At 41.8% G+C, this 15,415-nt stretch overlaps 1 protein-coding gene and 1 long non-coding RNA gene across 8 annotated transcripts in view; one reads left to right on the top strand and one right to left on the bottom strand.

The window, feature by feature from the left end:
• Positions 1 to 15,415, bottom strand: part of PALM2AKAP2 (PALM2 and AKAP2 fusion) — a 761,359-nt gene that overhangs the window by 271,177 nt on the left and 474,767 nt on the right. For 5 of the 7 annotated variants that reach the window (XM_063914265.1, XM_063914267.1, XM_063914268.1 and 2 more), the window contains one exon: positions 5,415 to 6,116. The exons of the other annotated variants lie outside the window; for them this stretch is intronic. In XM_063914265.1, coding sequence (XP_063770335.1) covers positions 5,415 to 6,116 — 702 coding nt within the window. The remainder of the gene's footprint in view (positions 1 to 5,414; positions 6,117 to 15,415) is intronic. 7 annotated transcript variants of the gene reach the window in all.
• The window catches only part of LOC134900845 (uncharacterized), a 218,013-nt gene that overhangs the window by 96,830 nt on the left and 105,768 nt on the right, over positions 1 to 15,415 (top strand). The gene's annotated exons all lie outside the window — the stretch shown is intronic.

Genomic DNA, 15,415 nt, shown 5'->3' with positions numbered 1-15,415 from the left:
TGCTTTTTAAAAGCATGTCCATGTCCTGTACAGTACCCACAGCCTACAGATCCCATATGTGGATTACTTGCATCAATCAGACAACTGGCAGTGTCACAGACTTACTGAAGACTGAAAAATACCATTGGTACAACTTATGCCTTATATCAGGTATAGACAGTTTTAATTCGCTGCTCACTTTTAAGTGTTTTAGTAGCAGACATCTGCAGATGTAGTGATTACAGAGAACCTCAAAATGCAGAGGGAAAATTGAAGGCAAAACAAAAATAACTTGCCAGAAATCAATATATTTACAATTCTATTACATTAAGTAAAGGGAGCAAATTAATATTTGTAAACAGTAGCATATTTGTAAACGCTATTTCATACTGAAGTTACAGTACATAAACTTCAGTTATGATACATAGTTTATACCATGTACTAAATATATGACTTCTGATAAAAGTGCCTTACTGAGCCAGATATGGATGACATATCCTAAAGAGTCATTTTGTGTGCTAATAAATAGGCAGAGTGGCATTGGCAGTTGTACATTAGCTGTGTACGCGCTTACCCAGGAGGGGAGTATCTGGGCACATTTATTCACTTGAAACAAACAAGATAGTTGAAGAAACAAATAAGGGCTGGTGTCCCGGCGCATGACTCATTCATATTTACTGAGGGTTTCCTAGCTAGATGCCAACTGCCAATGTGACAGCATAGGTCAAGAATGCTTAGTACTGTATTTCAATGCCTTATTGTTTGTTGTGTAAAAGATCACATGAAGGAAGTTAGATAGAGATGCTTTCTTCACACAATGCAGTTTTAAGCAAACCTACTTCTGAATGGAAGGCAGGGAGGGAGCATGTGCAAGCTTAGTACTCAGACAGTTTACTGCTAGATGCCTGCTCGCTAAGCCGTCTCTGTAGTTACTCTATAATGAGGTTATAAAGGATAAAGGAGTCATTAATTCTCTGAGTCTGTGCTAATCAGACAGAATGTATTATATAATACATTCATATATCTATAGGCTTCCCTGACAGTATTGGACTGCGGCATGGGGGAATGCAGTGGTAGGGGGCCCATGCATAAGAGGCAGGGCCAGTTACCATAGGGGGTGTGGCCCGAACGGAGGCTTGGCCAGTCTTAGAGACCATGTAACTGACCCTCTAATAGAGTAACAATGTATAATTTGAGTGCCTAGTCTAGAACCTGCTATTAGAGGAAGGGGTGGGGCCCTTTGGCACTGGGGCCTACCACAGATTTTCCCTGGACCCCAGTGGGACAGTCCAACCCTGTTTTCTAAAAATATGTATGTTACTCAAAAAGCAACTAAAGAATATAAAATAAACAATTACTTTACATTTTAAAGCTGACCTTGACCACACAGATACTTCACAAATTAAGTTAGGTTTTCTGATATATGTGAAAACTTTAATTAAATGTATGACTTTCCTACTTGGATAAAACAAAGAAAAATCTGCAGCAAACAGTTGGCCTGACTTACATAATATACCCACACAGTAGGAATATTAAAAGCATGTTCAATTATTCATTAGTATTTATATTCCGAGCCTGAGACTTGTTGGAAAGGTGTATTCTATGCATATGAGACAGGTCTTAGATGTGTTTGATCAAAGAGATAACAGGGAATCTTTTTCTATCCTTATTTCAAGGTTATTTTAAAAATATCTATGAAAAATTAGTGCTGCTGTCAGAGCCTGCAAATAATATTTATTTTCTAAAGCCCTGAACATTCCATAGTAACAACCACATCTACAGGTTGATATATAATAGATCTACAAACATTTCACAGCAAACTTAGGCCTGTTACTCATCAGGACTAATCCCAGATGCAATCACTCATTATTACCACGTTTTATAAGTAGTGTCACTGGTGTTTAATGGAATCTAAGTGGGTAACCAGTAGCTAAGCTTAAGCTGTGCTGCCTAACCTTGCTGTACAGCCCAAATGCTGAATCTTGTTTGGCTACAGGAGCCAGAAATGATCTTGCCTGGAATTCAGGTCTAGTAGGGAGATAACTTTAGGCTGGGGCCACACATAGCGGTCAAGCGTGTCCCATTCAGCAGGACCCGCTTGGCCACAAGAAGACTGCACATGGGAGCCTATGCAGGCGCCCGCACATGTGTGGCAGTCCCACCGCCACCGGATCCAACCGCAGCATGCTGCGGTTGGGCCAGATGACAGGACGGCAGGATTTCAGCCCTCCCGGCTAAGCGGGTCCCGTTCAGCGGGCCCCGCTTGGCCGCTGTGTGTGGCCCCAACCTAAGGCTGTGTTTGGGACAGTAAGGAGTTTGCTAGATGACTCCCCAAAAAATAGAGGTTTTCTTCTGCCTTTATTTATCATCATGTAGGATAGCAATCTGTTACATTGTAAGTAATACCCCTTTCACACCACACAAATAACCAGGTATCGATCTGGCATATTGCCGAGTCGACACGAGTCGGCGTGCGGTATGAAAGCGCCATAGTCGAAATCCCAGGTCGTCTGACCCGGTAATTCAACCTGGGAATAAAGCGGTGTTAATTCAGCCCGGGAATAAAGCGGTGTAAACCGGGTCAGTGGCACTGTACACGGGCTCCTGGGTCGATGCGACCCGAGACCCGTTCACTGCAACAGGGAGAGGAGGCACGGAGATGCTCTAATCTCCCAGCGCCGCCTCCAGCTCCGCCCCCACCGCTATGGCAACCCGTCCGGCATATTGCCGGGTCGGGGAAGCCAGCGGCAGCATCCAATGCCGGATCCCACCTGGGAAGGACCCGTTTCCAATTTCCGGGTGGGATCTGGCATTGGTGGTGTGAAAGGGGTATAAAATATAGGGTGATGTATATTATGTAGCTCTGCTAGTGAAGCCAATAAAGTATTAATTGTGCATGATTTGAAATACCGAGAATGAATTGACATTAAAGCACTTTACTTAGCTAGTACTAGTCCACAGCTACAGTAACTCACTGCAGAATGTATCAATGAAACAAATGTCTATTCTAAAATCATATGTCAAGCTGAAAACGTCTTTATTAAATAAATATAAATGATCTGTTTCTTTTGGGAGTGATGAATAATTTATCCTTATCCTACACTGATTTCTAATTAAAATATTAAAGTTTAATTTTATTTTTAAGGAAAACTATGATTGAAGAGTATATACATTTTTTGATAGAAAAGCATATACAGTAGATGGGATGTTGCTTGTTTCCTTGCTTTAGCATGTACTGTAAGAGCTAATTCAAAAATGTAACGCTACAGGTACACAAATATTTTTGTTAACAGAACATTACTTCTTACAAATACTATTTATGCGGATATGTGCATTTATGATATAGAAATATGAAGGATAGGGCAAAACACAGATGTCCCATTTAAGCCTCTATCTTAGCATTGTGACAACATAGATATTTAGCTGCATTTTGGGAGGTGTCTTGTGCGCAGCAGTATGGCTGTAACTCACGATGCACCAAACTTCTGCAGATGAAGGGAAGCCCTAACCCACATACAGTACTTAGTCAGGGTGAGCACTATTACTACAAATACATCAAAATGTAAATTTATAACTACATTCTCACTGATTCATTCACAGTATAATGTTTAAGCTGTGTGCTTCCATTAAGAATTGTACTTGATCTATGTACATAAATATAAATAAATCTGTAAAACTTCTTTTAATTACATATTTTAGACGTTGGGATGTTTTCATGTCCAGTTTTGCATTCCTCCAACATGACTATGCACCTGACTTTTCAATTCATTACCTGGGCTGATTAATTGCTTTCTATAAATCATTAACTTTTGAAGTCAGTACCGATAACCGCAGTGGTACATTCTGTGGGAATTTCTAAAACAGAGCATTTTTTAGGACTTGACCATATGGATTTATTTTTTTATCTTTTTAAAAACTATAGGCACTGTTCCCTACATGCTGTGTAGAGGAGCGTGGAAAGTGAGGTAGTCCTAAAATCGGTGTTTATAAGACGTTGTTTTTAAATTTCATTCAGCTAATTGGACAAGGTTCTTAGGAGTGTCTATAAAATGTCAAAGTATACACTACCAAAAAAACACCCATCTGGATGCCCCCAGAGGAGGGCTAGAATTCTGGATAAAACTAATTTATGTCCATAAACTGTCCAGAAAGCAATGTTTCATCTAGTACATAGAACTCTGTGTGCGCATATTTGTGTGAATCGATATGATGCAGATTCTGTGTCTACTAAAATAAGAGCATCATATTAACTGGTCTCAACAGCACTTAGGAGCTGTTGCATGTGTAGAATTAATTACAATCCATGCACACATATAAATATAGCATCATAAACAAATACTTCAAGTTTGAGAATAAAAACTTAAAAAAATCCACAAACTGTAGCGTGTAAAAAACACTTCCAAATAACCCCCTACTTTACAAAAAAAAAATTATTAACATGAAAAAATATAGCTTTACCTAACTAGACTATTTCCGTTTCAGTCTGCACATAATAAAATCTATAAAGATGTTATCTTTGAAGCACACAAAATGTGTTATGATTAAAGAGAGTAAGGTAATAACTATACAGTACTTGCTCAGAAAATGTGACGGGAAATCCTCCTATACCTTCTACTGAAAATGTCTCTGCATGTACCAGACTGAAAGACAGTCCTAGTGATTTGGCCCATTGTTCACTCCAATCCAGCCGTTTAAGCATTGCTTTTATACATGGCATGGCATTTTCACATTAGTCATTTATGAGAGGTAAACAATGGTGTAAAGTGTAAGAATTAAGGCAAGCAACTGTATTCAATCCGCACCCTCCAGAACCTTTCTAGAAGCGGAGAAAAGTAATTCAAGATAATGCAACTAATATGGAGTCACATAATAATGCAAAGTGAAACATTCTGTCAGTAAGATCCCCTAACAATCACTGTTACACCCAAATGTAAATATGGAATCAACTCCCTTACATAGCCTTCCATCAATGTAGTTTATCAACTTAAATACTACATTTTATGTAATGATAGTTATGAATAGTTTTGTCGTTTACATCAGTGGGTTTAAATGTGGATAAGTCATGTGCCACAGCCATTTGAGTGAAAAATAGTTTCAAAACTATGCAAAAAATGTGCACCATACCAACTGTATGTTTAACATATGGTGGCTTTATGTTCTCTTTGATGTTATTTGTCTAACAGTGTCAAAGTGACACGTGTGTGAGCCTAGTCAATAAAGGTCTTCATTGAGAATGAATTTCCTTTATATATATATATATATATATATATATATATATATATATGAAACCAATTTCAAAGCTATCTTCATTCACAGTATTTTGCAGCTTGTACCATGGTACATGGTAGTAGTTGGCAGTGTGTGCTGTTTAGGCTGAAGGGAGAGGAGTAATCACATTACAATACAGCATTTACAGGGAGCTTTCTTTTCTGTACCTGTTATGGGTTCTGTGGCTAGACTCTCATCTTTGCCCTCAGGAGAAGAGGGCTCTGTGGTCTCAGTGAGAAGCTTCCCAGAGACCAGTTCTGCAGCATTCCCATCCATGGTGGACACATCTGTCACTGTCTTCTCCCGCAATGACTTCTCATCATCTTCATCAATGAGAACAAGCTCGGCTTTGATGGTGTCATCATAGCCCAACACTTTTTTAGTCTCTTCTTCATCATCTATATTCTGGTAGCCCATAAAGATCATTGTCACCGGTTGCTCTAACGTTGCCTCATTCACACTGTTTCCAGCACTTCTTACATGTTGTTGTCCAGGTTTTACAGGAAACCCTTTGTTTGACTTGTGCACCATTTCTAGTTTTGCTTCCTTAAAATGTAATTGCTCCTTCATGTGACTAGAGATCCCTTCAGTGAGTACAGTTCTCCCAGGTAAAGTGTCATGCCCTGCCACTATATTTGATTGTGCAGATTTCTGTATAAGATCATCTACATCCCTTGTACTTAACTTATGGACACCGTTTTCTACTATAGCACCTGCATGGTGGAGTTCATACACCACTTTGTTACCATCATCATAGACTTTTACGCCTCTCTGTTGGACCACTTCTGGGTCAACTGCAGCTGCAGAGAGAATCTTGGTCTCTCCTGTCTTTCTGTCTTTCTCCACATTAATTTCCATGGCGTACATTGCTTAAACAGAAACAAGAGAGGAGGTGTATGTTACAACACATAAAGCAAGTGAATGGTTAATTGGCAAACATACACTGTAATGTGTGTGCACTAATACTGTACTACAACATCATTACATATAAAGCACAATGTGTTAAGAGTCTGCTTGACGGGAAGATTGTTAAACTCTATATTATTATATGTGAGCAAACATCAGACAGACATTGGTTGTGTAACACATATCAATTGTGATTTGTTACAATTAGGAACCCAGATGAAAAACAAGGTGATATTGCCACATAACATGTGTAACATTGTGCAGATCAGGGACTCATGCAGGTGTAGGCTTAACACACGTTGGGCTTAATACAAAGACAACAAAATTATAACTGTCAAATGTCAAAGTATGTTTCTTAATCCATCCAGTAATATATCTATAAAATAATTGTGTAAGGACTGTCTCATCTCCAACATGTATGCGCAGTGGGAGCCAGGGCATGCGCACCCTGCTAACGGCTTCCACTGGTAGGAAGCCAAGACAGACTTAGCGCTGCAAAAGAGGAGGACCCGACTGGCCACCAGGAATGGGGTAAGTATGCAGCAGGGTCAGGACGGATCAGAGTGAGGGGGGGGGGGGGGAGAGGGGCAGACCGGAGTGGGGTTGAGGGCTGGGACAAGCAGCAGATAGGGCAGAGGACGAAGCAGACAAATTAGGGGGCGTGACTGGACAGAGCATGGGGCAGAAAGGGTGGCAGACTGAGGTGCTTTATTGGTATCAATATAACCAGCCAGATATCACAGCACATATAAGGTGAAAGAGGCACCAGTCCCCTAAAATGGTCCTAATGATAGGCTCACGCAGTCGACTCAAATGATGACCTCCAATGAAGCCTTGTGTGTACAGTGTACTGTTACCTTCTGATCATATTAACAGGTTGCAATGGATCTGGAAGTTATCTGCCTGCTATGTATCACACAAAATTAATGATCCTATTTCTCAACTCTTGGATGGAGCAGCAGGAGCATAATACAGTATATGAGGCTACCTTTAGACTTATCATATAAATACACGTATCTCTTATCAAGATATTGTATGACAGAAGGATAAAATACAGCTGAGGCTGATACTAACTGGTTAATATGCCTCACCATTGGTTACCCCTGGCTACAAAAATAAGCTACTAAAATTCTTCAATTCTTTTGTCTTATCTCATCATCAGCATGTCCACTTTATATCTACATTTTATTTATGTGTAACAGATTGACAGCACAGACTTACATCTGTTACAAGGAGAATACAGGCAATGGACTGAAAATGACAGTATACATTGGGGTTGAGAAGGGCTGTAGCACAGTACGCTAACTCTAAATGTGTCCTGTGGTGTTTAGGATCTTTATGAAGACAGACATGTTGGAGAGGAGAAATGATGATAAATGTATTGGACATCCATTGTCTGGAGCAAAGACATAAATAATGTAGACTAAGGGGCTAATTCAGTAGGGATCACAAAAGCGATCCTTACTGCATTTCCCCGTTGTTCAGGGACTGTGCATGCGTATCACCCATTCTGCACATATGCAGAATTGGTCTTGTGATCTCTTCTCTAAAATGTGATCTCTGCCTGATTGACAGGCAGTGGTGTTCGCAGAGAGGGACGGACGAGGGCGGCCGGCATTCAGGAAAACGGGGGCACGTTATCCCCATTTTCTGGGAGTGGCGAGGCCAAGAACTGCTTAGCAAGACACAGTTTCCTTGGCCCCGCAAACTGCACTGCGACGCAAGGCTGAGTAAGCTGCCTGCCGTTGTATCGGTTGCGATGTTCATTGAAATGCACCTCCTCCTGCATTTGCATTGCTAAGGACTGCAAATGCAAAGCTGCTGCGAACAGCTACGTATTTGCAATCCTTAATGAATCATGCCCTATATACAGATAATCAAACATCGGTCTAGGAATTTGAGGTCAGCAAATAAAGCAGATCTAAAAGGATAAAACACATAAAATAGAGGAAATTGTATAAATAGAACAAGTGATAACAGCAGGCAAGCTTGTTTAGTGATAGGCCTTCATCGCTGACTAAACAGTTTTCCTCCATTCTTTCTATTATCTGCATACAATCTACACTTGCATTTAGGGACAATGTAAATCATGTCTGTTTCTACCTGTAACATGGGTAAATGGCACACTCTGTTGTGTGTACTGCATAGCACATACATTATATTCAAATGTTTCAAAGAGTGCCGTACACTTTATGAAAATAACTAACTGCATTCACAGGTCCACACAGAAGCAAAAGAAAGTTAGCGCCTTATTCAGACACCAAAATCAATCCAACTCATGTAATTATTATAGTACTATGTTTAATTCACCTTTTCTCTCTAGCTCCACACAGAAGTTTCTGATTTTGGATGTGATTAATAGTATTGCTCCAGAGGAAATGTCAGATAAAAAGCACAATTATACAGGAAGAAAAAAATACTTGTATTGGCAAAATGTTAATGAGGCAATTCAGTACTATTTAAATCTTGGCTGCCACACCACCATTGCATAGGGGACCAGGGCAATAGGAGTGTTCACAGCTCGGGACACAGTCATTAGGTTGACAGTCATTAGGTTGACCACTATTGGTCGACATGCATTAGGCCAACATGGTCATTAGGTCGACATGTACTAGGTGGACACGGTGCTCTAATTGGGGTTCCCCGTCACTTTACAAAGAATACAACACCAAAAAAAGTTTTAAAAAACTCATGTCGACCTTTTGACCTGTCGACCTAGTACATGTTGACCTAATATGCATGTCGTCGAATAGTGGGTGACCTAATGACTGTTGACCTAATGACTGTTGACCCAACGATCCATACCCCACAGCTCTGGCCACATCCATCCTTGCCACAGACTCCAGCTCAGGTCTATCCTTCTCCATTAGACACTTCAGCAGCTCTTATCCTACTACAGTGTCCATGGAGAGGATTTCAGATGGTTGCACTATGCTCTAAATCATCAGCTCATGTTGCTGCTCTATGACGTAGGTGTAATGCGCCAGGCAGAAAGCCATGCTCAGACAGGAAGTGTGCTCATGTTTCCTTATTTCCTGTCTGTGCAGCACAGGAGCAGAGAGTGCAGGATAAAATATATGCGGGTGATGATGTGATAGACAGAAGGGTAGCAATATGAGAAATATATGAGGTCAGTGGTATGAGTAGGGCAATGAAAGAGATTTGGAGGCGGCAATGGGAGAAATTAGGGGGGAAATGGCAGAGATGAGGTATTTAATTCCCCCCAAAATATACATTTAATTAAAACGTAGTACTAACATTAGAGTAATAGACTAATATATATTTATTTTTATAAGCTTTGCTTCCTGTTACTGTAATTCATGCATTCGTAATTTAATTGGGTTGCAACACACTTGTATTTGTTGGTAACCATTAGTGGCTCTTGAAAAATATTTAGTGAGTGTCACTGATGTAGGGTGGTCTGTGCAGAGCGTTGGTGATGTCATCAGTGTGAGTTAGAAGACCTCTACACAGAGTTACACTGTACATGGCAAGCATTGTAAGGAGCTGCCCTGAAGCAGATCAAAGCCCTTCTCTCCAAGACAGCACAGCATGTAGAAACCTGGGTGGGCTTGGGGCATGATTGACATGGAACGACTGTTGAGTAAGCATTTGAGACAAGAGAAGTGTGGAGAGCACACGATATCACATGATATTAGATAAGGGGGGTCATTCCGAGTTGTTCGCTCTGTAAAAATCTTCGCATCGCAGCGATTTTCCGCTTAATGCGCATGCGCAATGTCCGCACTGCGACTGCGCCAAGTAAATTTGCTATGCACTTAGGAATTTTACTCACGGCTTTTTCTTCGTTCTGGCGATCGTAATGTGATTGACAGGAAATGGGTGTTACTGGGCGGAAACAGGCCGTTTTATGGGCGTGTGGGAAAAAACGCTACCGTTTCCGGAAAAAACGCAGGAGTGGCCGGAGAAACGGGGGAGTGTCTGGGCGAACGCTGGGTGTGTTTGTGACGTCAAACCAGGAACGACAAGCACTGAACTGATCGCAGAAGCCGAGTAAGTGTGGAGCTACTCAGAAACTGCTACGAGGTGTGTAATCGCAATATTGCGAATACATCGTTCGCAATTTTAAGATGCTAAGATTCACTCCCAGTAGGCGGCGGCTTAGCATGAGCAAATCTGCTAAAATCCGCTTGCGAGCTGTCAAAGTCAGAAAAATATCTCTATGCACACTGCCATATTTGCACCTCACACAGGTCCGTGCTGCGCATGCGTACGCTCTCCCGTACGTGCGCATACTCACAGTCGCGGGCACCCGCAGGCGCATGGTATGCGTATTTACGGTAGAGTTTATGCGATCGTAGCGTGCGACTCAATCATTACATATTTTCACTATATAATGTATTTTTTTAGATCATGGTCCCTGTGATAGATCCTGAAAGTTTGGTTAATATAGAATGTTCATGAACAGAGAAATCCCTCTTTGTTTGATACGAAGGGTCAGACAGGAGTAATACAGTGGTGTTTAGTATCCATCGGAAGAATATTTAATTAGAAATATTCCGGTGTTGGTTTGAAGCAGATCAATCGCTCGTGCGAATAGTTATGGACATAAGAAGTTTATGAACATTTACTTTATTTGCACTTTATTACCCATGCGGCGGGAAACCCAGTTTCCCTCCCACCTGAGCAGTTGGAAATAGTCACAGCCCACCTGTATGAATCAACCTATGACCTTTTGTTATAATGCGAAGCCGAATTCCTGTGTCCAATGAACAATGAGATTGTAGGGACCATTGAATTGTATTGTGTGTGGGGCATAAATAGGCAAGCCGACCATATCCAACTTCACTCTCTTCAACGGTTCTCATTGCTGATAATCGGGAGCTGGATATCGAGGCGCATGCGATCGTTTCCCCTTGTGCGTAAGTTTTCTCCGTAATCATATTGTCTTACTGTGAGCCATCTCTCTCTCTCTCTACTCTTTCTCTCGTATTTTTCCTTTAATTGTATTGTATTGTATTTCCAGTGTAGTTATCTGGTTAGTTGGTTTATGTTATATTGTAGTGTATCATTTGTACTGTGATTCTTTTTGCAAGTATAATAGTTAAAATACATATAATAGGTTTTGGACCCTAAGCCCAGGTATCTGTGTATTCTTTATAGGGTTAAGTATTCTCTGAGCGTCGGTGACGCTCAAGCAGCTTTGTAGTTAATCAGGTTACACCAGGTTGCACTTACACTCTGTCTCCACACTAAGGTATACTGTGTATCTCATTGTTAAAGGTATAGATATAAAGGTTTTAACGTTGTAAGCGTCTGCACCGCTGGGGATCTCCTCGTGGTCCTGAGCGTACGCTACGCTATAGCGAATCATCACGTTAGCCGTCAGCCAATAGCGTGCCTGCCTGTGATCACTGGGCCGTAAGCGAACGTGACGCTTGAGCGTCTCGACTACGGTTGAGCGATCGCTACACAACTTGCGTACCCTTACGGTACTTCTTACGTAGATAGCGTATAGTGTTCTTAGACCTCTTAAAGTGTTTTATATACGATAAATATTTAGCTTTATCAATTGGCGGCTCGCCCGTCCTTCACATATCTGCACTAGGTAGATCAGCAGACATTATCCCTCAGCAAAGGGCGGGAGGTTGTATCCCTCGTAGTGCTGACAGGATAAGCGTCTGCTTCGCTTAAGTAAAGAGTGCTGAAGGAATCCGGGAACCGGAGGTAAGAACAAAACGCTAGTGTCTTTTAAAACTGTTTATTTTTCTGTCTTGCGTACACACACACGCACACATATATATATCTGCATTTCTTTTTCTTTTTCATTTTCGTATATCACTCTCCTGTCTGCCAGTTTTATAGTTGATAGAAGTGCTAAAAGAGAGTTGCCGTTATTTCATAGTTTAAGAATAGATAACATAGTTAAAGGATAGACAAACACACAGTTTTGCCTGGGAGATAAGGCGAAGTCAGTGTGTTGTGTGGTAGATGATCAAGGATCATCTACATTGATAAAAGTATAAATTGTGTTACGGTGGATCTTTGCTTTGCGTATACGTGTCTCTAACAAAGACTTGCGTAAGCAATCCAAAGGCCGACGCACGCAGCGTACGTTACGCAACGGAGCGTCCGGTTACGCCCACGTAGCTCAAGTCACGATAAGTTGATTTTTAACGCAAAGCGATAAATAACGCAAAGCGATAAATAACGCGAGGCGAGAAATAACGCAAGTCTATTTTTGGGTGTCCGAAATTTAATTAACAGATCCTGCTCCTAATTGGTAACACACCTGATCTAAAGAAAAATTTCTGCGCAGAAATAGAAATAGAAACAAAAGTGTACATGTGATGAGTGAGTGTTTTTACAATTTTTAAAGGTTGAACCACAAGAAAAGTCGAGTACTCGTGAGGTACATGCGTGTAAGTGACGTGCACGGTGGCTAGGGAGGCATCCCTGGTTAAATATACAATTTTGAGCATTAGAGTATAGCAGACCAGGAGGTCATACTGTAACAAGACAAGGAGGTCATAGCAGACCAGGAGGTCCAGGTACAGCCGACAAGGAAGTCCGCTATACAGTTCACAGGCACAACACCGAAAAGGGTTGGTGCAACACCCATATAGGCCATATAAGCTCTGGCTGAAGGAATTCGCAGTCGTAAGTTTCGATTCCATTGGTCTTTCCGTACATAAGCTTAGTTGTTTGTGTACTGAACGACTGGACCGCACGTAAGTGTGTGCAGTAGTTAGTAATCTGACCTAATACCATTAGAGTAAAGGGGTCACAAACGCTATTTGTACACTCTAACGTGATTTGTGTAATTTTTTATTTTAAGGGAAGTTTGCTGCTCACTCAGGAACTATCCAGCAACCAATAGTTACTGGAAAGAGTAAGTGTTCTTCGGATAACCCTCGCAGGTTCCAGTAAATAGAGGTTCAGGTCGCAGGGGCCCTAGGTCGAGTACGCCAGCACCATATCGGTGTGATCAGGTCGTATTGGTCGGCGTGGGCGAGTGAGTGGGGTACTCGGTAAACCGCCACCGTCAGCCTATTGTGGACATTTGGTTTTGCGTAAGGGTTGGCTAAATAAAGCAACACTTTCGAACTATGGGGGCCACTTGTTCAGGTAGGGGGCGATCAACCTCGGTTCGGGTTGATTCAGTGGTCCGACCAATTGGGTCGGCCAGGTATATAATGTGTGAGAAATACGGAAGTCACACAGAAACTTTATGTGATGAATGGGAGAGAATGACTGTACATGACGGGGAGAAATTCCCAAGAGTAGGGAGCTTCAGCTCAGAAGTGTTACAAAATTTAAGGAGGAGGATATGTCTCATAAAATCAACAAAGAGACGAATCCAGCATTATGATTATTTACAGTTGTGGCAACAGGAAGGTGAGATACAGAGAGGTTTGGCTCAGGCGGCGGGATCTGGCTCTAACAGAAAACTGATTGCCACGGCCCCACCGCCACCATATATATCAGGAGAGAAGTTGATTGCGGAGAAAGACGCACTAAGGTGTAACACAAAATCACTTAGTAACTGTGTAAATGTTAATGATAATGTTAACCCATTAACCCATGCAAGTATTAACCCGTGCAAGTTGTACCCTGTTTTGAACTTTCCTCAGGAGTGTGATCAAGAGGACGAATCGGCAACAATTTCAGCGCTCTCTCTAGCAGCCACCATAGCAGAGACCACAGTAGGCACAGCTCCACCCACGAGATTAGTAAAGGCCCCTAGCGGAGGGATAGGTGAGGTCGTATCAACTGGTAAGTACGGCACCATGCATTATGCTGAGACTATTTCACCACAGCCTGTAGAATCTACACAGAATGAGGTTGTTAGAATTACACCTGTTAGAGTAATAGCAGTGCCAAATGGGAAAACAGACACATCAGGAGCCACTCCCATTAGGAACATTGCCATGTACACCCCATTTTCCCGAATGGAATTAAGGACCATAGTGTCTGAATTTCCTGACCCTAGAAAAGATTTAGTTGCCAGTCAAAAATACATCAGAGACTTAGGTAACACTGTAGAGCCCAACAATAAAGACTGGCAGATATTGCTGAGAGCATGTTTACCCTCAAATGTCGACGCAACTCAATTTTTAGCTGATTGCGGACTAGATCATGATGTACCTCTTACAGATGTGTACAACCAAGATAATGTGAAAAGAATAAACTTGCAGCTAAAAGAGTATTTCCCAGCAGTAGCTAAATGGAATAAGATATTCTCCATTAAACAGAAGGAGTCAGAGACAGCTGCAGAGTATTTTCACAGAGCATTATTAGAAATGGCAAAATACACAGGCATAGAGGACATTAAAACAGACACAAACCATCGGGAAGTAGCAGTATCGGTACTGATGGATGGTTTAAAAGAGTCATTGAAGACTAGGGTACAGACCACGCAACCATGTTGGCGATGTCTGTCTGTGGCTACTTTGAGAGAGGCTGCTATTGATCACGATAGAAACATCACCAGACACAGGGAACAACAAGGTGATAAATTAATGTCAGTAAGTATACAGGCTCTGACCACAAGGCAGCCTTTGTTTGTATCACCAAATCCTGTGGGTAAGTCAAGTATGGTTACTTGTTATTCTTGTCACAAACAGGGACACATGGCACGAGATTGTAGAGTAAAGAATCCACGAAACTCATACCAACCCCCTAGACAACGACACGACACACGACATTGGGATCGGGGTCCACAGAAACGGAGTTATGAGCCACATACAGGGGAAACAAAAAGATATCCCCCGAACAGAGACTGGCATGCCTCTGGTAGTTCCCAGCTAACTCCCTCACAAGTAGTTGCTGCCAGCGGGATTCAGGAAGGTCACCATACCCAATAGGGGTGTGGCCATACCTGTAATCTGCAGCCAGTAAAGTTAATTGCCAACCTTGGAAGTGAACCCGAGATCGCAATTAATGTAGCTGGTAAAACTTTAAACTTTCTTGTAGACACAGGGGCGGCCAAGTCAGTGATAAATTCGACAGTGGGCATGAGAACCACTGGTAGGACAATTCCAGCCATGGGAGTAACAGGAGTAGTCCAGCACTACCCTGTTAGCAAACCAGCCGAGATTACAATAGGGCCTTTGCATACCAAGCATTCCTTTTTGCTGGCTGCATCGGCACCAACCAATCTCCTGGGAAGAGACTTACTGTGTAAAATGGGGTGCGTCATTTATTGTACTCCTGAAGGTGTATTCTTGGACATACCTGAGAAACACGCTCAGGAGGTGCGAGACATGTTAGACTCCCCATCAAAATTAATGTCACATAC

This window comes from Pseudophryne corroboree, chromosome 1 (genome assembly GCF_028390025.1).
Source record: "Pseudophryne corroboree isolate aPseCor3 chromosome 1, aPseCor3.hap2, whole genome shotgun sequence".
Lineage (NCBI taxonomy): Eukaryota > Metazoa > Chordata > Amphibia > Anura > Myobatrachidae > Pseudophryne > Pseudophryne corroboree.
This window is presented reverse-complemented; position numbering and strand designations above follow the sequence as displayed.